Below are 26,150 nucleotides of genomic sequence, written 5' to 3' on the forward strand. Positions count from 1 at the left end.
CACTCATCATCTCTAGGGGAAGTAGCCCTATGCTTATGAACATACAATATGCATGAGGTCCCTCTAAATCCATCATAATGTCTCTTCTGACACAACCCTCTAGTCTCATCTCTTTGTTACTCTAGGTAACACATACTCGTGGATATTTATATTAATATCATTTTCACGCTCTTAGGGTTGTGTCCTATGTCGATCTAACGACATGATGCAATATGGCACTCATCATCATATAGCATGCTCAATATGGAAAACATCATCATATTAAGGTAAACGTCACGCAATCATCATACTCATCATATTGCCACAAAGTGCATCATACATATCAAGTACGACATTCATCAAAATATATATGTACTGAGCACATCATCAAGTATCGTAACCCACACATCATCATAACTCATACATCATCATAAGTCATACACCGCATCGTACGACATAGTTCATACATCATCATAACTCATACCATTTTTAGCCTATCCTATAGTAAGACCACTTACTTGGTTGGCCTTAGCCGTACGACATAGGCTGCATTAAAAAAAGCCCAATAATGTTTTTTAGAGTGTCAAAAAATAATATATATATATATATATATTACCAATTTATTTTTTAACTTTAAATGTTTCTAATTTATTCCCAAATAATTAATTTTAAATATAATAAGTCTTAAATCTTAAAATATCGATTTATCAATCGATTAAACGAGATGTAGATGAATAAAATAGAATCGAATCATATACAAATGAGAGCGATCTAGAAGATAAGATAAATAATAAAAGTTTAAAAAAATACGGCATATACCAAAAATTTGCACCTTCCTTTGGACTAAATCATAGGAACAAAATTATAATAATGATAAAAATAAAAAATACCCTTCATTTTTATAATATATATTTTGTAAATTAGCATTGATGAGCAAATGTGTGTAAGAGGCTGTCCTACATTAATGTATCAACCACCCTCTAAAAATTTATGAGTATTTTTTTAACCTAATATAACATAAATATATTTTTGAACTTTTAAAAAAGTTATCAATAATTTTTTTTAAAGTTTAAGGGCATTTAAAAAAATTATCAAAAAAATCTTCAGTCGTTTCTCTACAAATGTGCGGCAAAGTTCAATTCAAAATGATGCAGAAGAATTGAGTCCAATACAACGATCCAAAACATCCAAATCATTCATGACAAAGGTTTCTATACAGCATTCCATTCAAAGATTAAGTTTAGTGGTTCTTTATTTTTCTGGATTCAGAGAAGTTTTTTTAGTTAAATACGTGGAATTGGAAGATTCAAATCTTTCACTTTTTTATCACATGCATATGTCGACACTTGATATATGACTAAAGTTGTTGAGATCTATGACTAAACCAGTTGAATTATGTTCAAGGTAAATAATCTACGAGATATGACTAAACTGGTTGAGATTATATTAGTAGGCCATTTGAGTGTGAGAGGTTATATATATAGAAATTTTTTATTATCTCTTTAGTTCTATTATCCAATGTAATTTAAGATTGAGAATATTCTAATATAGAAATTTTGTTGATACTCTTGCTTGCATTTAATACATTAATTTATTAATTTTATTTAATATTTAATCTAAACATTAATTTGCTATTTGAGGTGAACGGTGTTTGTAATAATATTTTTTAATTATAGTATTTGATTTTTTTTTCTAAATATATATATATTTTTTAATTTGAACTTTGTAATATATTCCTAAATAATTACTTTTAAATAGAATAGGTCCAAAATTTAAAAAATATGGATTTATCAACCGATTAGATGAATAATAAGGAAAGTCAGATAAAATTGGATGAACGTCCAAAAGCAACTACTTACTCATCAAGCAACCTAAAGCCGAAGCCCAAGCTAATAAGGAAAGTCAGGCCCATTTCAAAGTAGGAGTCAGGTGGCCCAAAGCTGAAGCCCAAGCTAATAAGGAAAGTCAGGCCCATTTCAAAGTAGGAGTCAGGTGGCCCAAAGCTGAAGCCCAAGCTAATAAGGAAAGTCAGGCCCATTCCAAAGTAGGAGTCAGATGGTCCAAAGATGAAGCCCAAGCTAATAAGGATAGTCAGGCCCAATCCGAAGTAGAAGTCATGTGGNGCCCAAAGATGAAGCCCAAGCTAATAGGATAGTCAGGCCCAATCCGAAGTAGAAGTCATGTGGCCCAAAACTGAAGCCCAAACTAATATGGAAACTCAGGCCCAACCCAAAGTAGAAGTGAAGTGGCCCAAAGGCTGAAGCTCAAGTTCATATGGAAACTCAGGCCCAACCCAAAGTGGAAGTCAGGCTGCAGACGTTATTGAAGCTCAGGCTCGACCCAAAATCGAAGCCGAAGCCCAAACTTTATTGATGCCCCAGCCGAACTTTAAGCCCAAATCCAATCCTAAATCAGCAAATTCATACTAAACTTTTTTACTAAACCCGGTCTATAACATGGGCGACCCTTAATGGGTCGATGTTTGAAGAGGATTCGGTGTGCAGAGAGCGATGGAAAATTTCAGAGTTTAGATTCTGCCAACTATTTTACGGGCAATTCATTGTGGCATTCACTATTACCGGCGAATTAATCATGGAATTGACGGTATATTAATGGTAAATATATTGAAGTTGATGTCGGGTAAATATATTTTTGCACTTTTTTAAAAAGTTAAAAGGTAGTAATTGTTATGTCATTTTAGGTCCCAAATAACTTTGGTTATTATTATTTTTTTTTTAATATTGTAACTTTTGAAACAACAAGTCTTTCCATCTCCTCCTCACTAAGTACTTCGTGATACTAATCGGATCTGAGTTTGTATGAAAAATGTAGGTTTTTTTTTTCTTTCTATTTTCTCGGTTTGTTGGCTTCTTGAGCAAATTACTAACCTTACCAAGGTTAGTTAATAGTAGCCTTAATCTTTTGAAAAAGTGTTGCGGAGTCCATTCAAACTTTTGTTAATAAACTACTTGATTCCTAAAAAAGACCTAATAATATATCAAGCAACTATGCAGAAAATTTCAGTCAAATACAATCATCCAATACATCCAAATCAATCATCCAATACATTCAAATCTCTAACTTTTTTATTATAGGTATACGTTTAAACCAGTTGAGAAATATGACTAAACCAATTGAGATATATGACTGAAATTAGGTTGGAAAAATACACTTTTGAAGATTGGTTCCCCTTAAACAAAGAAAGAAAGTCAACCAGAATAGAACACAGATAAGATGACCGGCAACAAAGTGAGATTCAAATATGAGGCAAAAGAATAAGATGACATATCGACAAAGGACGGTGATTATATTAGGTAGTAGGCCATTTGGGTGTGTGAGGTTAGTTTTGCTTCATCAAATGGCTCTCTCTCTCTCTGTATAAACCTTTGTGAAACAATGCAATTTCAACCATAATTGTCAATCACAAGAGATATCTCAAGTAATTTAAAACGAGAGAATTTTTAATAGAATCAAATTGAATATTATATATATAAATCTTCTTAGTGTTTCATATGCAGCTTACCACTATAGCAGCGCCAACAGGGGAAGAATACACTCCTAATGGCATTCTCTCTACTTTGATTAGATGAATAAACTTCCCTTTTCTCCCCGAATCCTATACATTCCATTCTCTACTTTCATAGATTTATCTCCTAAAACCCACTCCACCCACTCAAAAAATAATGACCTATACCATTTTCTATAACTCTGGCACCTATTTTTTTGGGCTAAGAGGTAGCAACGAAGATATAAATTATATTTCCTAAATCAATTTAAGAAAGACCTTTGACTATGCTGACAAGGTATCAGTTTAAGAAAGATTTTTGACTATGTTGACCAGGTATTCTAACACCGGGTCTGTACCTATCAATTCAAATGGTAGGTATAGAGACTCTGCACAAATTTCTTTAGTTTATTCCTAGTTATAAATTTATTAATGCTCCTACTATTAATTTATTGGAATTGAGCATGAAAAAGGAATTACTAGCTAAAAAAATATGTACCTCAGACTCCTNCAAAAAAAAAAAAAAAAAAAGAATCGTACTAAATACGAGATGTATTCTCACATATATTTTGGAGAAACAGACATATTAATGGTAAATATATTTTTCATTTAAAGGCATGAAGTTGATGTCACGAGTATATATGTATATTCTTTTAACATTGTAACTTTTGAAACATCCTTAGTTATTTTGAAACATAGAACAAAGTTATTGTAGTCAGCTGTGTTTCTTCTTTCGTTTCTCGATAGTATCAACCAATGTAGATGTCATTTTTTCCTGTTTCTTCTTTCGTTTCTCGATAGTATCAGCCAACGCAGATGTCATTTTTGGCCGAACATGTTCTCTATCTTCCATCTACTTCTCACTCAGTACTCTATGGACACCAACCGGATTTGGGTTTGCATGAAAAATGGAAGGAGGGTTTTGTTTGTTTGTTTTTTTCATTTTTTGTTTATTTTCTCAGTTTGTTGGCTTCTCGAGCTTATTGAAGATTATGTTATATTGTTCTTTCTAAAATAGCTTTTTTTTTTGTTCATTTTTCTGAACCATTTAATTCAATTACAGGTTAATTGTAATAGGCCAAAAATAAATAAAGAAATAAACTAATAAAAATAATTATAAAAATAGTTAAAATAATAATAATAATAAATTAATTAATTAAAAAAAAAAAAAACTTTTCCCCACTTCTCTACACTAACCTCTCATCCCTTCCCACAATTATCTCTCCTCAACCTATCATTATGCCAGAAAGTAACAACAAAGAGAAAATCAATAATAGTAAGATTTACTTGAGAAAAAAAAAAAAAGAATGACCTTTATCCAATTGGGATTTACAGGAGATTTACGTGAAGATAGATCTGATCAACAAGTATATATTAAATCTTTATTTTCTTTTATCCTATATTTTTTAGAAATCACAACTACATCTTCACTGAATTATTACAATGATCTAGATTTGAGTTAGAAACTAAATGTCAATCATTTATACGATTCTATAGTCAATCACGTCAGATTAGTAATATTAGATTAAATTTTTATCGGTAGCCAAATGAATAGATTAAAGATAGAATGGCCAATAAAACTTTTGAATAGGAAACAGTGATATAAGGAAAGATTTGGAAACAGAGATCATTGGAAATTAGGGAAGATTAGAAAATTAAAAACTACAAACTAAATATACATTTAGAAACAGATAAAAAAAAAAAAAAAAAATTAGGGAATTAAAAACTACAGACTAAATATAGAGAAAAAAAAAGAGAAAAAAAGGTAAACACAGAGGGTAAATACAGAGAGTTTACATAGAGTAGTAAAGCACAGAATAACTTAAAACAGCTATATCTAATTTCTTATACAACAGTATGAAAAATAAGATTTTTAATAAAAATATAATTACAGATATATAACATTTCAGACTTTTAACAATGGACNTATGCCCTGCATAGCGCTGCCGTGACGGTTTTAGTTTTAACGGGTCCCGGTGGGCCCCCAGAGCATGCCCACCGACTAGGGACAGTAGCCCGGCGGTGTGCGAACTAGCTGGTGATCCCATACTCGCACGTATGGGCTGCGTGTAGAGTATATGGTACACGTCCACGATTACCTGTTAGGATTACATCGTAGGGAAAACGAAACGAAATTAAATGAAACGAAACGAAACGAAACGAAATGAAAGATAGGTCCCATCATTTCATTGCATGTGATTGTTGCATTTAACCCAATAGTGAGTTCTTTAAATACTCAAGTCATGTGCTACTACATTTTTCAAGTTAAGGCAAGACATTCCTGTATAGCTGACGACGACATCGCAACTCAAGATAATGACACATGCATAGGATAGTGACATTTATTTTCTTAGACTTAGGATAGAATAGGATGTTTTAAACTTAAACGCTTATTTATTTTATTTCGAGTCTTTTGTTGTGTCGTTTTAAAGATGTTTTCGAAACACGTAAGTCCATGACTGTATTTTAAGTTAAAGGTTATGTTTTATGGAATTTAAATGAAGTCTTCCGCATTCAATGTTTATGGCATGTATACAGTAGCGACCTTAAATTAAGTATAAAATTTCGGGTCGTTACTAAAACTTCAGGTTCACCTTAACTAAAAATAGATTTAGAAAATACATGAGTGTTATTTCGCCCGCAACTGANGCCCTGCATAGCGCTGCCGTGACGGTTTTAGTTTTAACGGGTCCCGGTGGGCCCCCAGAGCATGCCCACCGACTAGGGACAGTAGCCCGGCGGTGTGCGAACTAGCTGGTGATCCCATACTCGCACGTATGGGCTGCGTGTAGAGTATATGGTACACGTCCACGATTACCTGTTAGGATTACATCGTAGGGAAAACGAAACGAAATTAAATGAAACGAAACGAAACGAAACGAAATGAAAGATAGGTCCCATCATTTCATTGCATGTGATTGTTGCATTTAACCCAATAGTGAGTTCTTTAAATACTCAAGTCATGTGCTACTACATTTTTCAAGTTAAGGCAAGACATTCCTGTATAGCTGACGACGACATCGCAACTCAAGATAATGACACATGCATAGGATAGTGACATTTATTTTCTTAGACTTAGGATAGAATAGGATGTTTTAAACTTAAACGCTTATTTATTTTATTTCGAGTCTTTTGTTGTGTCGTTTTAAAGATGTTTTCGAAACACGTAAGTCCATGACTGTATTTTAAGTTAAAGGTTATGTTTTATGGAATTTAAATGAAGTCTTCCGCATTCAATGTTTATGGCATGTATACAGTAGCGACCTTAAATTAAGTATAAAATTTCGGGTCGTTACTAAAACTTCAGGTTCACCTTAACTAAAAATAGATTTAGAAAATACATGAGTGTTATTTCGCCCGCAACTGATGCCCGAGCTCAAATTATTTTCCTTTTTATTATTTCTTTTATATTTTTTCTTTATTGTTTAATTATTTTCTTTTTTTATTATTATTTTTTAAATTTCTTTTATATTTTTTTTAGTTAATCACATTTATACAGCTGAAATTATTTTCTTTTTAATTATTTTTTTATATAATTTTTTCCTTTTTATTATTTTTTAATTTCTTTTATATTTTTTTAGTTAATCACACTTTATACCGCTCAAATTATTTTCTTTTTTGTTATTTTTTTTTTTATATTTTTTTCCTTTTTATTATTTTTTTAATTTCTTTTATATTTTTTCTTTATTATTTTTTTTCCTTTTTCTTAATTAATTTTTTTGGTTAATCACACTCTATACTAATTTCTTTTATATTATTTTATTGTATAAGACTTCAAAACCGAGAGGTTAAGATATATTTTTTCAAGCTGAAATTATTTTCCTTTTTATTATTTTTTTATATTTTTCCTTTTTATTATTTTTTTAATTTCTTTTATATTTTTATTATTATTATTACAATTAATTTCTTTTATATTTTTTCCAACTGAAATTATTTTCCTTCTTTTATTTTTTTAATTTCTTTTATATTTTTTTTAGTTAATCACACTTTATACTACGTTTAATTTTTTTATATTATTTTATTGTATAAGACTTCAATCCTCTAGGTTATATTTTTTACCGCTGAAATTATTTTTCTTTTTATTATTATTTGTTTAATATTTTTTAGTTAAATGTTCGACACCACTAAAATAATAATTTCAGCTGAAATTATTTTCCTTTTTATTATTTTTTTAGTTTTCTATATTATTTTATTACATTATTATTTTTATTTCCTTTAAAGAACACACTTTATACTATGTTTATTTTCTTTTATATTTTTGTTAGTTTCTTTCATATTATTTTATTGTATAAGACTTCAAAACCTACGTGTTAGAGAAATAATTATTTTATTTTTTATGAACATTTTATTCTTATAATATGTAAATGAATGTATAGGAGAGATTAATTATGATTAAAAAAAATTATTAGGAAAAATAATTAAAGCTTGCTATAGCATTTATTTATTTTGAATTAATTGACATATTTTTTTTAGAGAAATTTATTTAAAATCCAAACATATTTTAGAAAATAGGTCATAATAGGATTTTATTTCTAATTATATCATTTGTGATTTGGTACAGCAAAGGTACAAAACAAAGAAGAGAAACCATAGAAAATTCAAAATCTCGAGATTGGACTGCACTTGACTACAATGTTCTTGGTGTGATTCTCAATAAAATGGTGTCTCTCTACGATTATCTCCAATTTAGCTTGGTATGTAAGTCTTGGTATCTTCTTGCATTACGCCACAAACACAAACAATCCATAATTATCTCGAAGGTTCCTCAACTGCCGATGCTCATTGTTCCCTCGACGGGATGGTCTTGAAAAGCAGCATTGCTTATACGATCTCACTAGGAACATAGTTCGCTCGGTTGACTTCAAATTTTGCTTCAACAAAAGGTGTTGTGATTCCTCTTTCGGTTGGTTGATCATGAGTGATGAGACACTCGATATCGTTTTATTCAACCCTTTTTCTGGAATTGTAGAATCTAAGGAGATTGCAAGGAGTGTAGAGAATAAGGAGACTGCAAAAAGTCTGCTGAACTAAGGAGACTACAAGAGAGTCTATAGAGCGTAAAAAGTAAAAGGAAAAAGCAGAGAGCAAGGAGACTGTAATGAGTCTGCTGAGCTAAAGAGTCTACAGAGCGTAAGAAGTATGCAGAGTGTAAGAAGAATGCAAAAAATTTGTATAGCATTAAGAGACTGCAAGGATCTGTTGAGTTATGGAGACTGTAAAGGGTTTGTAGAGCGTAACGAGACTGTAAAGAGTATGCAGAGCACAAAGAGACTACAAAGGGTCTGCAGAGCAAGGAAGTCGTAAGAGAACTGCTCAGCGAAGGAGTCTGCTAAGTTAAGGAGATTACAAGGAGTCTACAGAGCGTAAAAAAATATGTAGAGTGTAAGTAGACTGCAAAGTCGTAAGAGGAGGAGATGGAAGAAAAAGAATATGTTCGGCTAAAAATGACATCTTTATTGGCTGATACTATCGAGAAACGAAAGACGAAACACAATTGATGATAATAACTTTGTTATTTCTTTCAAAATAACACGTATGTTAAAAAAATAATAATAACAACTAAAATTCTTGGTGACCTAGAATGACATAACAATTACTACTATAATGGTTCAAAAAATATAAAACTTAAAAAGAAAAATTATGGATACTTTTTAACTTTTAAGTGCAAAAATATATTTATCTTTATTACTCTGCAAAAAAAAATACTCGTTGCATCAACTTCATGTCTTCCTATAAAAACGTTGAAAAATATATTTATCATTAATATACCGACAATTCCACAACGAATTCGCTGGTAAAATAGTGAATGTCACAATGAATTCGCGGGCAAAATAGTTGGCAGAATCTAGACCCTCGAATTTCCATCCCTCTCTGTCCTCTGGATCCCCATCAAACACCGACCGATTAAGGGTCGGCCATGTTATAGACCGGGTTTAGTAAAAAAGATTTAGTACGATTCAGGATCGGGTTTGGGCTTAAAGTTCGGCTGGATTAAGTTTGGACTTCCATTTTGGGTTGGGCCTGAGTTTCCATATGAACTTGAGCTTCAGCTTTGGGCCACTTCACTTTTACTTTGGGTGGGGCCTGAGTTTCCATATTAGTTTGGGCTTCAGTTTTAGGCCACCTGACTTCTACTTCGGATTGGGCCTGACTATCCTTATTAGCTTGGGCTTCAGCTTTGAGCCACAACTTTTTCTTTTGGTTGGGCCTGAGTTTCCATATGAACTTGGGCTTTATATTTGGGCCACTTGACTTCACTCTGGGGTGGGCTGAGTTTTCATATGAACTTGGGCTTCATCATTGGGCCACCTGACTTCTACTTTGGTTGGGCTGACTTTCCTAGTTAGCTTGGGCTTTAGGTTGCTTGATGAGTAAGTAATTGCTTTTGGACGTTCATCAAAAGCCCAAGCTTATACGAAAACTCAGGCCCAACCCAAAATCGAGGTCAGGTGGCCCAAAGATGGCGCCCAAGCTAATATGTAAACTCAGGCCCAACCCAAAGTAGAAGCAAGTGGCCCAAAGCTGAAGCTCAAGTTCATATGGAAACTCAGGCCGAACCAAAAGTGGATGTCAGGCTCCAGCCGTTACTGAAGCAGAAGCTCAGGCTCGACCCAAAACCCAAGCCCAAGCCCAAACTTAAACTGATGCTTCAGCCGAACTTTAAGCCCAAACCCGACCCGAATCAGCAAATTCATACTGGACTTTTTTTTTGTTTGTTAAACCGTGTCTATAACATGGGCGACCCTTAATCGGTCTGGTGTTTGATAGGAATCAGGTGGGCAGAGAGTGACGAAAATTTTAGGGTCTAAATTCTAAAATAAATTAATTAATGATATTATGTCAAAAATACAAATTAACTTAAAATAGCATTATTTACTTTCAAAAGTAGCATCCAAAGTTGGGATATAATGTATGAGTTGTCCAAATGTTAATGGTAAGTACTTTTTGAACTTTTTTAAACAGGGTACCCATGATAAACATATTTTTGAACTTTTTAAAAATGTTTAAAGCTACGTATTTTTTGAAACATTAAAGATGCAATTGTTATGTCATTTTAGGATACCCTCCAAGGATGTCTATTTGAATTATAGTTTTGAAACATTTATGAAAAATTAAAAAATAATATTGTTGTGTTTACCATTGTCAAGACGTTTTGCGTTTGGTAAGATCTGATTGGAAAACCGATGGCTCTACTTCGAACGCTGCACAGCAGCGTCATTGAAATGACGACGGCCTGATCTGCAGAATCTGATTTCTCTGTTGCATGTTTTAGAGAGAGAAAGGATGAAAGACGATTGATGGCGATAGGAAGTGTAAGAGTTTTTGGAGAGTGGTGTGATCGACCGGTGATTATTTAGATATGTAACGAGCTTGAATATGAGGAGTTGAATTAGATTAAAAAAATTTCTTTTTCTTTTTTTTACAAACATGTGTATATATTTTACTTTTTGTAAAAAGTTTTTAAATATTATATATTTGTCGCTTTAAATAATTTTCTATTTTTCTATCGTTATTTTCCGTTTTTGTAAAAATATTTTTTTTCCTTTTTTTGTTTTTATTTTTACAAATATTATATATTTGTTGATTTTCCATTTTTGTTATTTTGAGAATAAAATAATTTCCTAATTCTCATCTTTCCTTGGAAGCTATAAAAATTACTCGACACTACAACGCACAGTTATTTTTCCTAAATTTTCAACAAAAACTCTCGTTCTTCCTCCACTCACTCACTCAACGGTATGTATCTCTCTTTTCTTTTTCTTTTTTTTATGGTTATATATTTTATTTTATCATACTTTTTTCGATTGAATATTATATTTTATTTATTGGAATCCCCACCTTGAGTGGACCAATTAATTTATTATTATTATTGTTTAAAATATATGCATAGCATAAATATAAGGTATATGAGTGTTGTCTTTGTGTTTTTTTCTTGTCTTATTTGGTAGGGTTAAGAATTTTTTACTATTTTAACGAGTTTTATTTTATTATTATTATTTTTTTTTTTAAATAGATGAAAGCATGAATGAGTTCTTGTATTTTGAATATATAAATAGTTTTTTTTTTTAATATTTTTTTTCACTATTATCAATTTATTTTATGAAATAGTATAATACGTTTTCTATTTATTTGAAAATAATAAAATAAAATGAACTGATTTTGTAATTGTTAATAAATGAAGTATTGATTTCTATGTACAATATTTTGTATTTATGTACCGAGAAAACACTATTTTTTTTATAATAAAAAAATAGATATAAATGTTTAGAAATTTAATTACTTGAAATTATTATTATTATTATTATTATTATTTTTTTTTTTTTTTGTGGCAAACTAAAGGAAAGTTTATTTATATATTTTAGTCGGTAAAGATATTTTAGTCTCTAAAGATATTTTAGAAAGTTTATTTATGTATTTTAGTATGTAAAGATATTTTGAAATTAATTGTCTTTTTGTGGCAAATTGTATTTTAATTGCTTGATATAATTTTTTTTTTCCTAGTAAAGATATTTTAGAAAGGAGTAAAAGATGTTCTAATACTATTTTATTTTCAACTATAGCATTTGTGAAGGGATAAAAAAAAAAGAGGATATCATGAATTATTCTGAGTCTCGAGATTGGACAACGCTTGAATATGATGTTCTCGGTGTGATTCTCAACAAGATGGTGTCTCTCTATGATTATCTCCAATTCAGCCTCGTATGTAAGTCTTGGTATTTTGTTGCATTACGACACAAACATCAACGATCCATAATTACCTCCAAGTTTCCTCAACTACCCATGCTTATCGTTCCCTCGAAAAATGGTATTGAAAAGCAGCATTGCTTATACGACCATACAAAAAATAGAACTCGTCCTGTTGACTTCAAATTTTGCTTCAGCAAAAGGTGTTGCGGTTCCTCTTTTGGTTGGTTGATCATGTGTGAGGAGACACTCGATCTTACTCTATTCAACCCTTTTTCTGGGACTGTGATTGGTCTTCCTCCCATTATCATAGATGATGAACCTGATTATACTCCAAACCGCATATTTAAAGCTATATTAACCAAAGATCCATCATTATATCCAAATGATTATATGGTTGTAGCTATTTATAGTTCATATTTGAGGTTGTGCCTTATGAGAGCAAATGATACGAGTTGGACGTATTACTTCCCAGAACCAAATATTCCTTTTAGTGATGTTAACGTTTGTAGTGATACTATATATGCTTCCGAAGTTCATATGATGGTTTGGAAAGTTGAAGTTAAGATTAGAAATGATGAGAGTTCATCGATTTCTATTTCTTTAAGGAGGGTCCACACTAAAAGTATGAATGATTTAAATAGATCTTATATTACAGAGTCTTCCAAAGGAGAGCTTTTGTTAGTTTTGAGGTCAATATCTGAAGAGGATTCACAATTAGAGACTACCAAGTTTAGAGTCTACAAACTTATTGATGAGTGTGAAAATGGTATGCGAAGGGCCGTAAAGTTGAAGAGTTTAGATGGAGATGCTATGTTTATCGGAGACTCTCAATCCATCTGTGTATCAACCAAGGATTTTCTGAAATGTTTACCAAATTGTATATATTTCATAAATGGTTGTAACTATTATGTTCCTAATTTAGTCCAGGATTCAGGTATATTCTACTTAGAAGATAAAGATTTTGGTGATCATTACATACGCGATCCTGCACATGAAAATTTACCTCCACCTATTTGGATCATCCCAACTATATGTTCCAAAGATTTTAGTGATTAAGATTCATATTTATTTATGTTAGGATATGTATTGTTTTTTTAATTTTATTTCTCTTTAATTGTATTATCCATTATAATCTAATACAGAAAATATTCTGATTTAGAAATTTTGTTGATGTTGTTGTTTGCATTTAATATACAAGTTTATTATTTTTATTTAATATTTATTCACTAATTTTGGTTGCTACTCTTGTTTGCATTTAATATATTAGTTTATTATTTTTATTTAATATTTATTCTATTTTCTACCTATGTCACTCATATCAATCTCTTAATATAAAAATTATATATTAACTACGTAGAAATAATATAGTAATAATATATATGGATAAAAATAAAATGATATAAAATTACCTAAGTAGGTACTAAACAAATTTATACTTGTTAATTCGATATTCAAAAAAAAAAAAGAAAAAAAAAAGAAGAAGTTAATTTTCAAACTAAACATCAATGTGTTTGTTGAGTTGAATGGTGTTTGCAATAATATTTGATTTTTTGTCTAAAAATTTTTGGTTTCCNAAAATCCATCCATTCATTTCTAATAATATTAAAAAAAAATCCATCCATTCCAACAAAAAAGGTCATGCCCACAAGCTGTTTGATGAAATTCCTCAAAAGGATTTTCTTGTTCTAATGGCTTTCATATTTGTTAATTTAAGGCCATATCTGCAAGCTGTTTGATGAAAGTCCTGAAAGAATTCTCTTCTTCTAATGGCTTTGTTGTCTTGTTTATAAGCATTTTGTTGCCCCTTTAAGATCTATCCAGTGATCATCAATTTATTAGGCTAAATTAACACTTAAACTTTCCATCAAATATCAAGAGTGCCACATTTGTGCTAGTCACCTGTCATCCCAAAGCCTTCAACTCTTGCCACCTCCTCCCCACAATTCGCAATTGGTTTCCGGTGCAATCAAGCTTCAAAATCCCATTTTAAACCTCATTTTCTCCTCCATTTTTAGGCATTTTGGGACTCATTTGCCTAAACAATTATTTTTAAACACTTCCATTTTTGAACAACCCGAATACCGAATACTTTACACAGTGACTGTCAGCTCCCTCCATCCTCCATCCTCCATCCTCCATCCTTCCTCTTCCTCCTATAAAACTTCTAGTGACATTGCTCTCAATGCCACACTCCCTTTCCCATTTTTCTTTCCTGTCATTTTTGTGTTTCTCTTTTTTGTTTTTTCTAAATCTATCATCTTTCTTATGGAAGAGAACCAACCGATGGAAGAAAGCTCCCACAGAAAGGGGAAGAAGGAGAAGAAGGAGAAGAACGAAGAGAAGTTAATCTGTTCAATATGCTTGTATCGTTTCTGTTACGAAGACTTATTTAGGTACCAAACTCTTCACAATGGAAAATATTTTATTTGTCGAACCCACGTTCAAATACAAGTCAAAGAGTGACTTGTGGTCTCATCAAGGAGAAAAGAGCCACAAATAATAAGACAATGGTCTCACCATCCTTCTTCGTTGCTATCTATCTATATTTCTGTATTATGTATTGCTATCTATCTCTATTTCTCTGTCTCCTTTCTCCAATTTATCTATATTTCTGTATTATGTCTTTCCATTGCTATCTATCTATATTTCTCTATTATGTCTTTTCTCTTCTTCATTTGAAGTATAAATTTATCTTATTCACATAATCTAAATATTAATATTATAAATAGATTGTGTGTTACTTACGAAATGTTTTCTTTCTGTAGTGTAGTGTTTAAACACTTTTCTAAAATGAGAAAAAAAAAATTGTATTTGGTTTAAAAAAAATTTGCATTTGGTTTCGGTAACTATTTTGTTTCGTGGGAAAGTTCTATTTTGTTTTCTTGTGAGAAAGTTGGCGTTTGGAAGTTTGCAAATACATGTCATTTTGTTCCTTGGAAGAGAATATTATTTTGCTCCCCCAACTGAAAAGGGTGATTTTAACTTCTAGCTCATTTTAGTCTATAATTTTTTTAAAAAATAAACTACCATCTATATGTTCTAATACACATTACCCCTTTTTAGCCGGCATTTTTTAATATTCCTTTTTTATTTTTTAAAAATAAACTATATAAAAGAAAAAAAATCTTATAATCTAAAATGTAAAAACTGTTAATAAAAGAAAAAAAAAAAAGGAAAAAGGAAAAAAAAAAGCCAAAATATATACATATATTTGTAAAATGAAAGAAAAAGAAATACATTCTAAGCTACTTGTACACGACATTCCAATGACACCGTCCCGTTGAACGACGTTCGTAGCAGTGCTACCGATTTTTTGATCAGACGAAGCGGTTGACATTCCAATTACCTAATAATAATAAATCATCCTTATTGTAATTTTTACTTCTTTTTTTAACTCTTATAATATTTTAAATACGAACCTTATTTTGTTATTTTCTAATTAATATTTTACTATATACTCTCAAAATTTGTAAATTTAAAAATAAATGTTTCATTTATTAACTACTATCTATTTTAAGTATTATAATATTTCACAAAATAACATATTAGAGGTAAAAAAAAGAAAATATTACCTTTTAGTTAGAATCTTATCAATTTCGGGATCCAAAAATAAAATAGAATATATAACCATAAAAAAATAAAATAAAATATACAATTTAAAAAAAAAAAAAAACAGAAAAAGAGATGCATAATGTGAACTGTAGAGTGAGTAACGAAGAAGAAGAGTTTATCTTGAAAATTTAAGAAAAATAATTGTGTACTGTGTTCTAGAGTGGGGTAAGTTTTATATCTTCAGATGGAATAAGGAATATATTTAAATTAAGAAATTATTTTATTATACACGAAAAAAAAAAAAATCATATACTTAATGGTTAAAGAAAAGAAAAAAGAAAAAGAAAATTCTATAACCTAATCGAACGGCTGATATTTGCGCGCTTGCTAAATATCAACCGTCCGATCACACCACTATCCAAAAACCCTACTTTTCCATTGCCGTCTCCAACTCTGCAAACCTTACGTTTCCCCCGCATCACTCTCCAAAAACCCTAATTTTCCCCTTGCAAATTGTCTTCCAACTCTCCGAAACCCTAAGTTCCATCGCGATCAAATCGTCTTCCAACTCTCTGAAACTTTAAGTTTTCCATCGCGATCAAACCTGTAACTCTCTCCAACATGGACCATCTGAAACCTGCAACTGGGACCATTTGAAACCTGCAACTCTCTCCGACAGGCATGGACCACTCGCCAACTCTTGTCCCCACTCCTCTGCGGACCAGGCCGTTGACATTCCAATGACGCCGCCCGGCGTTCGTAGCAGCGCCACCGGTACAGCACATTCATTCTCGTGAATAGTTCTTAAACTTTTTTTTTTTTTGCCATTTTCTGCTTCTCGGTTGTATGTGGTTATACATCTCTTCTTTACCTTCCGATTTCAATTAACCAAGTCATTGGTGTTAAGACACTGTCCTTTTCACTTGTAAAAAGGAGTCTGCTGAGGTTTATCGATTTACATATGTTGTTTGAGATTGTTTTGGCCATTAACAATGAGCCGTTGTTTCATTTGTTTGAGTTTTTTTGGTGTGTGCTTATTTCCGTCGTTGAAATCTGTGGTTCAGGGAATATTGTCATTCTTTCAAATGGTGTGTTCTGATTGTATTTTTCCAACATAATTTTGGTGGATTTGTGAGAATAAAACTCAACCAATTTCTTCAAATGAAAAGTCATGGTTTAGTTAAGATTTTCAGACCGCATATGATGAGGAGGATGGCATAGATTAATTTGATTTATGTTCTTTTCATCAAATATCCTCCTTTCCTTTTCATTTGCTAGGATTATAAGTTTGATTCCAGTTACAGAAACCAATTTCCCTCCAATCTTGGATTAAAATTTGAATCTTCCAACCTTACTTATTGTTGAACTCAAAAGCTTCTTCCAATCTCAAAAAAATCAAGAACCAAGTTTTAATCCTTAGAACTGAACCCTGCATATTCAAAAGAACCTACTCACCTCCTTACTATTATTGGTAACCAAAATGAATTCAGATATCTCTACCCTAGTGTATAACCTATAATTCAATTTATTTTCAATTAGAATATGAAGTCAATTTTTCTGTTTATTTTACTTTTTCCATTTTTTGGTTCTGATAATTTAATATAAAGACTATCCCAATTTCTTAAATCATATAATTAGAATAAGTTCAAATGTTTCAAATATAAAAAAATCAAAACTAAATCCAATTGTTGTTGTTTTTTTTTTTAAATTGTAATGTTATATAAACTTTATATTGTATTAATATATAATACATGATATTTAACAAAAATAGTTATAGAAAGATATTAGAAATTAGTTCAACGTTTAAATAAATTTGTATTTGGGAGTAATTATTGAATTATTTATAAAGGAAAAGAGTTCTAAAGTATTCTTTTTTTTTCTGTAGTTTAGTATTTTCTTTTAAGCTTGATCTTGAACCCAACCAAATAAAGTTGAGTGTAATCAGTTATAATATTTAAGACATTGATATATTATTTTTATATTTGATAAATTTTTTTAATAGTAAAGATGTATAAGGATAAAATTGATAAATGTCTATATAAACAATTTTTATATTTGTTATATTTGATATCTATTAGTGACATGGGTAGAAAATAGTATAATTATTAAATAAAAATAATAAACTAGTATATTAAAGGCATACCAGAGAATCAACCAAATTTCTAAATTAGATTACAAGGGNGATTATAATGGATAATACAATTAAAGAGAAATAAAATTAAAAAAACAATACATATCCTAACATAAATAAATATGAATCTTAATCACTAAAATCTTTGGAACATATAGTTGGGATGATCCAAATAGGTGGAGGTAAATTTTCATGTGCAGGATCGCGTATGTAATGATCACCAAAATCTTTATCTTCTAAGTAGAATATACCTGAATCCTGGACTAAATTAGGAACATAATAGTTACAACCATTCATGAAATATATACAATTTGGTAAACATTTAGGAAAATCCTTAGTTGATACACAGATGGATTGAGAGTCGCCGATAAACATAGCATCCCCATCTAAACTCTTAACCTTTATGGCCTTTCGCATGCCATTTTCACGCTCTTCAGTAAGTTTGTAAACTTTAAACTTGTTAGTCTCTAATTGTGTTACCTCTACCGATATTGACCTCAAAACTAACAAAAGCTCTCCTTTGGAAGACACTGTAATATTAGATCTAGTTAGATCATCGATACTTTTGGTGTGGACCATCCTTACAGAAATAGAAATCGATGAACTTTCATCATTTCTAATCTTAACTTCAACTTTCCAAACCATCATATCAACTCCTGAAGCATATATAGTATTACCATAAACATTAACATCACTAAAAGGAATATTTGGTTCTGGATAGTAATACGTCCAACTCTTGTCATTTGATCTCATAAGGCACAACTTCACACATGAACCATAGATAGCTATAACCATATAATCATTTGGATATAATGATGGATCTTTGGTTAATATAGCTTTCACTATGCGGTCTGGAGTATAATCAGGTTCATCCTCTATGAAAATGGAAGGAAGACAAATCTCAGTCCCAGAAAAAGGGTTGAATAAAGTAAGATCGAGTGTCTCTTCACACATGATCAACCAACCAAAAGAGGAACCACAACACCTTTTGTTGAAACAAAACTTGAAGTCAACCGGACAAGTTCTATTTTTTGTGGGGTCATATAAGCAATGTTGCTTTTCAAGACCATCTTTCGAGGGAACAATGAGCATGGGTAGTTGAGGAAACTTGGAAGTGATTATGGATCGTTGGTGTTTGTATCGTAATGCAAGAAAATACCAAGACTTACATACGAGGCTGAATTGGAGATAATCGTAGAGAGACACCATCTTGTTGAGAATCACACCGAGAACATCATATTCAAGCGTTGTCCAATCTCGAGACTCTGAATAATCCATGATATATATATTTTTTATCCCTTCACAAATGCTACAGTTGAAAATGAAGTAGTATAAGAACATTTTTACTATTTTTTAAAATATCTTAAAACTAAACAAAAAAAAAAAAAAAAAACTTTCCTTTAGTTTAAATTTGTAACAATTAATTAATTCCATTCTAACATGGGCTACGGGTTATGAGATTATAATTATTTCCCATAAGAATTTTAAATCATAATTAAGATGTCATTATTGATAATTAGAATGACTAATATATCTATTTTTTTATAATATTTTTTTTTCTCTGTACACTGCACATAATATGTTAGAAATAAAAAACATATTAGAAAAAATAAATAAAACTAATTATATATTCAAAATAATAGTCATGCTTTCATCTATTTTTTAAAAAATAAAAAATATATATATATATTAAATTAAACCGTTAAAATAGTAAAAAATTCTAAAAACAAGTTTCTCTTTTTTTTCTCCGTACAAAATAAATTTTTGTAAACAGATATGCTAATTTTTTATTTTTTATAATAAAGAAATTAGGTGGCAAATTTCTCTCCTTTGTTTTTAATTCTTACACGTAGTTAACCAAATACTTGATTAGTATTGTTTTATTTTATTATTTTTAAATAAATAAAAACGTAATATAGTATTTCACAAAATAGCATATTAATGGTGAAAAAAAAACATTAAAAAAAAAACTATTTATATATTCAAAATACAAGAACGTAATCCTGCTTTCTATCTTTTTTCAAAAAATAAAAAATAAAAAATAAAAAATATTTTAAATTATAATTTAGAAGTTTATGAATTAATGGGTCACTCAATTTCGGGATCCCAAGAAATAAAATATAAAATACAATTAGAAAAAAAAAAAAAAGAAAAAAAAGAAAAGAGGTGCATACCGTTGGGTGAGCGAGTCGTTGAGTGAGTAAGTGGAGAGAGAATGTGAGTTATTGTTGAAAATTTAGGAAGAATAGTTATGTGTTGTAGTGTGGTGGTAATTTTTATAGCTTCCAAAGAGATATGAGTATTAGGAAATTATTTTATTCTCTAAATAACAACAAAAATGGAAAGCAAGAAATATATAATATTTGTAAAAATAAAAACAAAAAAGGCAAAAAAAATCTTTAAGACAAAAATAGAAATTTATTTAAAGCGACAAATATTCCATATTTGTAAAAGAAAAAACAAAAAAGGAAAAATAAATCTTTTTACAAAAACGGAAATATATCCATATATTTGTAAGAAAAAAGAAAAATTAATTTTTTTAACCTAATCTAAGGAAAATAGTATAGGTCATCGTCTTTTCATAGCCCAAAAAACAGGTACCAGGGTAATGGAAAATGGAAAAACAGGTACCAGGGTGATGGAAAATGGAAAAACAGGTACCAGGGTAATGAAAAATGGTATAGGTCATTATTTTTTCAGTCTGGTAGAGTGGACATCAGGAGATAAATCTACACAAGTAGAAAATGGAATGTATAGGATTCCGGGAGAAAAGAGAAGTTTATTGATCTAATCTAAGTAGAGAATGCCATTAGAAGTGTATTCTCTCCCTTTTGGCCCTGCTGTAGCTTGTAAGGTGCATACGAAACACAAAGAAGATATATGTTCAATTTGATTCTACTGAAAATTCTCTCGTTTTAAATTACTTGAGATATCTTTTATGATCGACAATTATTGTTGAAATTGCATGGTTTCAGAAAGGTTTATACAGAGAGAGAGACAGAGTGTCATTTAATGAAGTAAAACTAACCTCACACACCTAATTGGCCTACTACCTAATATAATCTACGGTTCATTGTCAATATGTCATCTTATTATTTTGCCTCATATTTGAAACTCACTTTGTTGCCATTCTTTCAAATGGTCATCTTATTTGTGTTCTGCTTGTCTTTCTTTCCTTGTTTCAGGGGAGCCGGTCTTCAAAAGTGTATTTTTCCATCTAAACTCTTCAACTTTACGGCCCTTAGCATGTCATTTTCACGCTCATCAATAAGTTTGTAGACTTTAAACTTAGTAGTCTCTAATTGTAATTCCTCTTCAGATATTGACCTCAAAACTAACAAAAGCTCTCATTTGGAAACTCTGTAATATAGGATATAGCGAAATCATTAGTTCTTTTAGCGTGGACCATCTTTCAAGAAATAGAAATCGATGAACTTTCATCATCTCTATTCTTAACTTCAACTTTCCAAATCATCATATTATTTTCCGTAGCATATAAAGTATCACTATAAACAGTAATATCCTTAAAATGAATATTTGGTTCTGGGTATGAATACGTCTAACTCTTATCATTTGCTGTCATAAGGCACAACCTCGAATATGAACTATAGATAGCTACAACCATATAATCGTTTGGATATAACGATGGATCTTTGGTTAATATAGCTTTAACTATGCGGTCTAGAGCATAATCAGGTTCATCATCTATGATAATGGAAGGAAGACCAATCAGAGTCCCAGAAAAATGGTTGAATAAAGTAAGATCGAGTGTCTCTTCACACATGAAGCAAAATTTGAAGTCAACAAGACAAGAAGCAAAATTTGAAGTCAACAAGACAAGTTCTATTTTTTGTGGGGTCGTATAAGCAATGGAGCTTTTCAAGACCATTTTTCGAGGGAACGATGAGCATGGGTAGTTTTGGAAACTTGGAAGTAATTATGGATCGTTGGTGTTTGTGACGTAATGCAAGAAAATACCAAGACTTACATACAAGACTGAATTGGAGATAATCGTAGAGAGACACCATCTTGTTGAGAATCACACCAAGAACATCATATTCAAGCGTTGTCCAATCTCGTGACTTTGAATAATCCATAATATATATCTTTTTTATCCCTTCACAAATGCTATAGTTGAAAATAAAATAGTATTAGAATATCTTTACTACTTTCTAAAATATCTAAATAAACTTTCTAAAATATTTTTATAGACTAAACATATATAAATAAATTTTCTAAAATATCTTCACAGACTAAACATATATAAATAAACTTTCTAAAATATCTGTACAGACTAAATATATATAAATAAACTTTCTAAAATATACTAAACATATATAAATAAACTATCCTTTAGAACAATTTGACACAAAAAAGACCATTAATTTCAAGCAATTAAATTTCTAAACATTTATATCTATTTTTTTATTATAAATAATAGTTTTTTCTCTGTACATAAATACAAAATACTTGTACATAGAAATCAATACTTCATTTATTAATAATTACCAAATCTGTTCGTTTTATTTTATTATTTTCAAATAAATAGAAGACGTATTATACTATTTCATAAAATAAATTGATAATAGTGAAAAAAATATATTAGAAAAAATAAATAAAACTATTTATATATTCAAAATACAAGAAGTTATTCATGCTTTCATCTATTAAAAAAAAAAAAAAAAAACTCCTTAAAATAGTAAAAAATTCTAACCCTACCAAATAAGACAAGAAAAAAAAAAAAAAAAANNNNAAAAAAAAAAAAAAAAAAAAAACAAAAACAAAAAAAAAACACCAGGCCGGGTCACTCTCTGCCCACCTGATTCCCATCAAACACCAGGCCGGGTCGCCCATGTTATAGACCGGGTTTAACAACAAAAAAAATCCAGTATGAATTTGCTGATTCGGATCGGGTTTGGGCTTAAAGTTAGGCTGGAGCATCAGTTTAATTTTGGGCTTGGGCTTCGGTTTTGGGTCGAGCCTGAGCTTCTGCTTCAGTAACGGTCGGAGCCTGACTTCCACTTTGGGTTGGGCCTGAGTTTCCATATTAACTTGAGCTTCAGCTTTGGGCCACTTGCTTCTACTTTGGGCTGGGCCTGAGTTTACATATTAGCTTGGGCGCCATCTTTGGGCCACCTGACCTCGATTTTGGGTTGGGCCTAAGTTTCCATATAAGCTTGGGCTTCATCTTTGGGCCACCTGACTTCTACCTTGGAACGAGCCTGACTTTCCTTATTAGCTTGGGCTTTAGGTTGGTAAGTAGTTGCTTGAGAGAGGAATTTTGGAATCTTTTTGGAATAAAATATTTTTAGAAAAAAAAAATCAAATAATATAATTAAAAAATATTATTACAAACACATTCACCTCAAATATGTTTAGATTAAAACTTTCCTTCTTGAGAATAAATATTAAATAAAATTAATAAACTAGTGTATTAAAGGCAAGAAAGAGTATCAACAAAATTTCTATATTAGAATATTCTCGGTCTTAAATTACAATGAATAATAGAACTAAAGAGAAATAATAATAAAATATATATATATATATCCTAATACAAATAAATATGAATCTTAATCTTCAACATCTTTCAAACATATTGTTGGGATGATCCAAATAGGTTGAGGTAAATTCTTGTGTGCAGGATCTCGGATGTAATGGTTCCCAAATCTTTTATCTTCTATGTTGAATATACCTGAATCTTGTTCTAAATTAGGAATATAATTGTAGCAACCATTGATAAAATATATACAATTGGATAAACAATGAGGAAAATCTTTAGTTGATACACAAATGGATTGAGAGTCTCCGATAAACATAGCATCCCCATCTAAACTCTTCACCTTTACGCCCTGTCGCATGCCATTTTCACGCTCATGAGTCAGTTTGTAGACTTTAAACTTGGTAGTCTCTAATTGTGTTTCCTCTACCGATATTGACCTCAACACTAACAAAAGCTCTCCTTTGGAAGACTCTGTAATATATGATCTAGTTAAATCATCGATCGTTTTATCGTGGACCATCTTTAAAGAAATAAAAATCGATGAACTTTCATCATCTCTATTCTTCACTTCGACTTTCCAAACCATCATATCATTTTCCGTAGCATATAAAGTATCACCACAAACATTAATATCCTTAAAGGGAATATTTGGCTCTGGATAGTAATATGTCCAACTCTTATCATTTGCTCTCATAAGGCACAACCTTGAATATGAACTATAAATAGCTACGACCATATAATCATTTGGATATAATGATGGATCTTTGGTTAATATAGCTTTCACTATGCGGTCTTGAGTATAATCAGGTTCATCCTCTATGAAAATGGAAGGAAGACAAATCACAGTCCCAGAAAAAGGGTTGAATAAAGTAAGATCAAGTGTCTCTTCACACATGATCAACCAACCAAAAGAGGACCCACAACACCTTTTGTTGAAGCAAAATTTGAAGTCAATAGGACGGGTTCTATTTTTTGTGGGGTTGTATAAGCAATGCTGCTTTTCAAGACCATCTTTCGAGGGAACTATAAGCATGGGTAGTTGAGGAAACTTGGAGGTAATTATGGATCGTTGGTGTTTGTGGCATAATGCAAGAAAATACCAAGACTTACATACGAGGCTGAATTGAAGATAATCATAGAGAGATACCATCTTGTTGAGAATAACACCGAGAACATCATATTCAAGCGTTGTCCAATCTCGAGACTCAGAATAATCCATAATATTCTCGAGACACAGATGCTATAATTGAAAATAAAATAGTATTAGAACATCTTTACTATTTTATAAAATATCTTAAAGACTAAACAAAAAGAAGGGAACAAACACATAAAATAAAATAATATTAGAACATTTTTACTACTTTCTAAAATATCTTTACGGACCAGAAAAAAAAAATTAATTTAAGCAATTAAATTTCTGAACATTTATATCTATTTTTTTTTATAAAAAAATAGTTTTTTTCTCTCTTTACATAAATACAAAATACTTCTATTTATTATTTTATTATTTTGTTTTATTTTATTATTTTTAAATAAATAGAAAACGTATTATACTATTTCATAAAATAAATTATTAATAATGAAAAAAATTAGAAAAAATAAATAAAAATTCAAAATACAAGAACTTAATCATGCTTTCATCTCTTTTTAAAAAATAAAAAGTATAAAATATTTTAAATTAAACTCGTTAAAATAATAAAAAAATTCTAACCCTACCAAATAAGACAAGAAAAAAGGAGGACTAACACTAATAAACCTTATATTTATACTATGCAAATATTTTAAGCAAGAAAAAAAATATATAAAATAGAATCAGAAAAAAAGTATAATAAAATAAAATATATAACCATAAAAAAGGAAAAGGAAAGAGAGGTGCATACCTTTGAGTGACCTTTGGATGAGTGAGTCCTTGAATAGTTGTGTGTTGTAATGTGAGGTAATTTTTATAGCTTTTAAAGAGAGATGAAATTTAGGAAATTATTTTATTCTCTAAATAACAAAAATGGAAAATCAACACATATATAATATTTGTAAAAATAAATATAGAAAAAGAAAAAAATCTTTAAGACAAAAATAGAAAATTATTTGAAGCCACAAATATACAANCAAAGAAGGAAAGAAAAATCTTTTTACAGAAACGTAAAATATATTACATATATTTGTAAAAAAAAGAAATTTTTTTAATCTAATCCAACGGCCGATATTCAAGCTCGTTTCAGATCTAAACAAGCACCAGAATTGATAGGTACAGCTATGGACCCAGTTCCTTGCTATCTCTTAACCTAAAAAACAGGTGCCAGGTCATTATTTTTTTTTTTTTGGTCGGGTGAAGTGGCTATGAACATAGAGTAGAGAATGGAATGTTTGGATTAGGGAGAAAATGGATGTTTATTCTACTTCGGATTGGGCCTGACTATCCATATAAGTTTGGGCTTCATATTTGGGCCACTTGACTTCTTTTTTGGGCTGGGACTGATTTCCATATAAGCTTGGGCTTCAGTTTTGGGCCACCTGATTTCTACTTCGAATTGGGCCTGACTATTGGGCTTCAGCTTTGAGCCACTTGACCTTTTCTTTTGGTTGGGCCTGAGTTTTCATATGAACTTGGGCTTCAGATTTGGACCACTTGACTTCGACTCTGGGGTGGGCTGAGTTTTCATATGAACTTGGGCTTCATCTTTGGGCCACCTGACTTCTACTTTGGTTGGGCTAACTTTCCATATTATCTGAATCATATATTTTATAATAAGTAAAATACATTTTAAGTTTGAACGATCGCTTTCAATTTTTTTAAA

At 30.5% G+C, this 26,150-nt stretch overlaps 3 protein-coding genes across 3 annotated transcripts; 1 reads left to right on the plus strand and 2 right to left on the minus strand.

The window, feature by feature from the left end:
* The first annotated feature begins 12,403 nt into the window (after nt 1-12,403).
* On the plus strand, nt 12,404-13,228 carry LOC111810486. Its single transcript, XM_023697193.1, has one exon. The coding sequence runs from the start codon at nt 12,404-12,406 to the stop codon at nt 13,226-13,228; it is 825 nt and encodes a 274-aa protein (XP_023552961.1).
* Nucleotides 13,229-17,961: 4,733 nt separating this feature from the next.
* On the minus strand, nt 17,962-20,085 carry LOC111810599. Its single transcript, XM_023697329.1, has 2 exons — nt 20,030-20,085; nt 17,962-19,120 (listed from the first exon to the last, which is right to left on the minus strand). Exon 2 carries the CDS (start codon nt 19,062-19,064, stop codon nt 17,985-17,987), a length of 1,080 nt encoding a protein of 359 aa, XP_023553097.1. The 5' UTR covers nt 19,065-19,120; nt 20,030-20,085; the 3' UTR covers nt 17,962-17,984.
* Nucleotides 20,086-23,425: 3,340 nt separating this feature from the next.
* Nucleotides 23,426-24,250, minus strand: LOC111810488. Its single transcript, XM_023697196.1, has one exon. The coding sequence runs from the start codon at nt 24,248-24,250 to the stop codon at nt 23,426-23,428; it is 825 nt and encodes a 274-aa protein (XP_023552964.1).
* Between the last annotated feature and the right edge of the window lie 1,900 nt (nt 24,251-26,150).

Source organism: Cucurbita pepo, chromosome LG14 (genome assembly GCF_002806865.2).
Source record: "Cucurbita pepo subsp. pepo cultivar mu-cu-16 chromosome LG14, ASM280686v2, whole genome shotgun sequence".
Classification (NCBI taxonomy): Eukaryota; Viridiplantae; Streptophyta; class Magnoliopsida; order Cucurbitales; family Cucurbitaceae; genus Cucurbita; species Cucurbita pepo.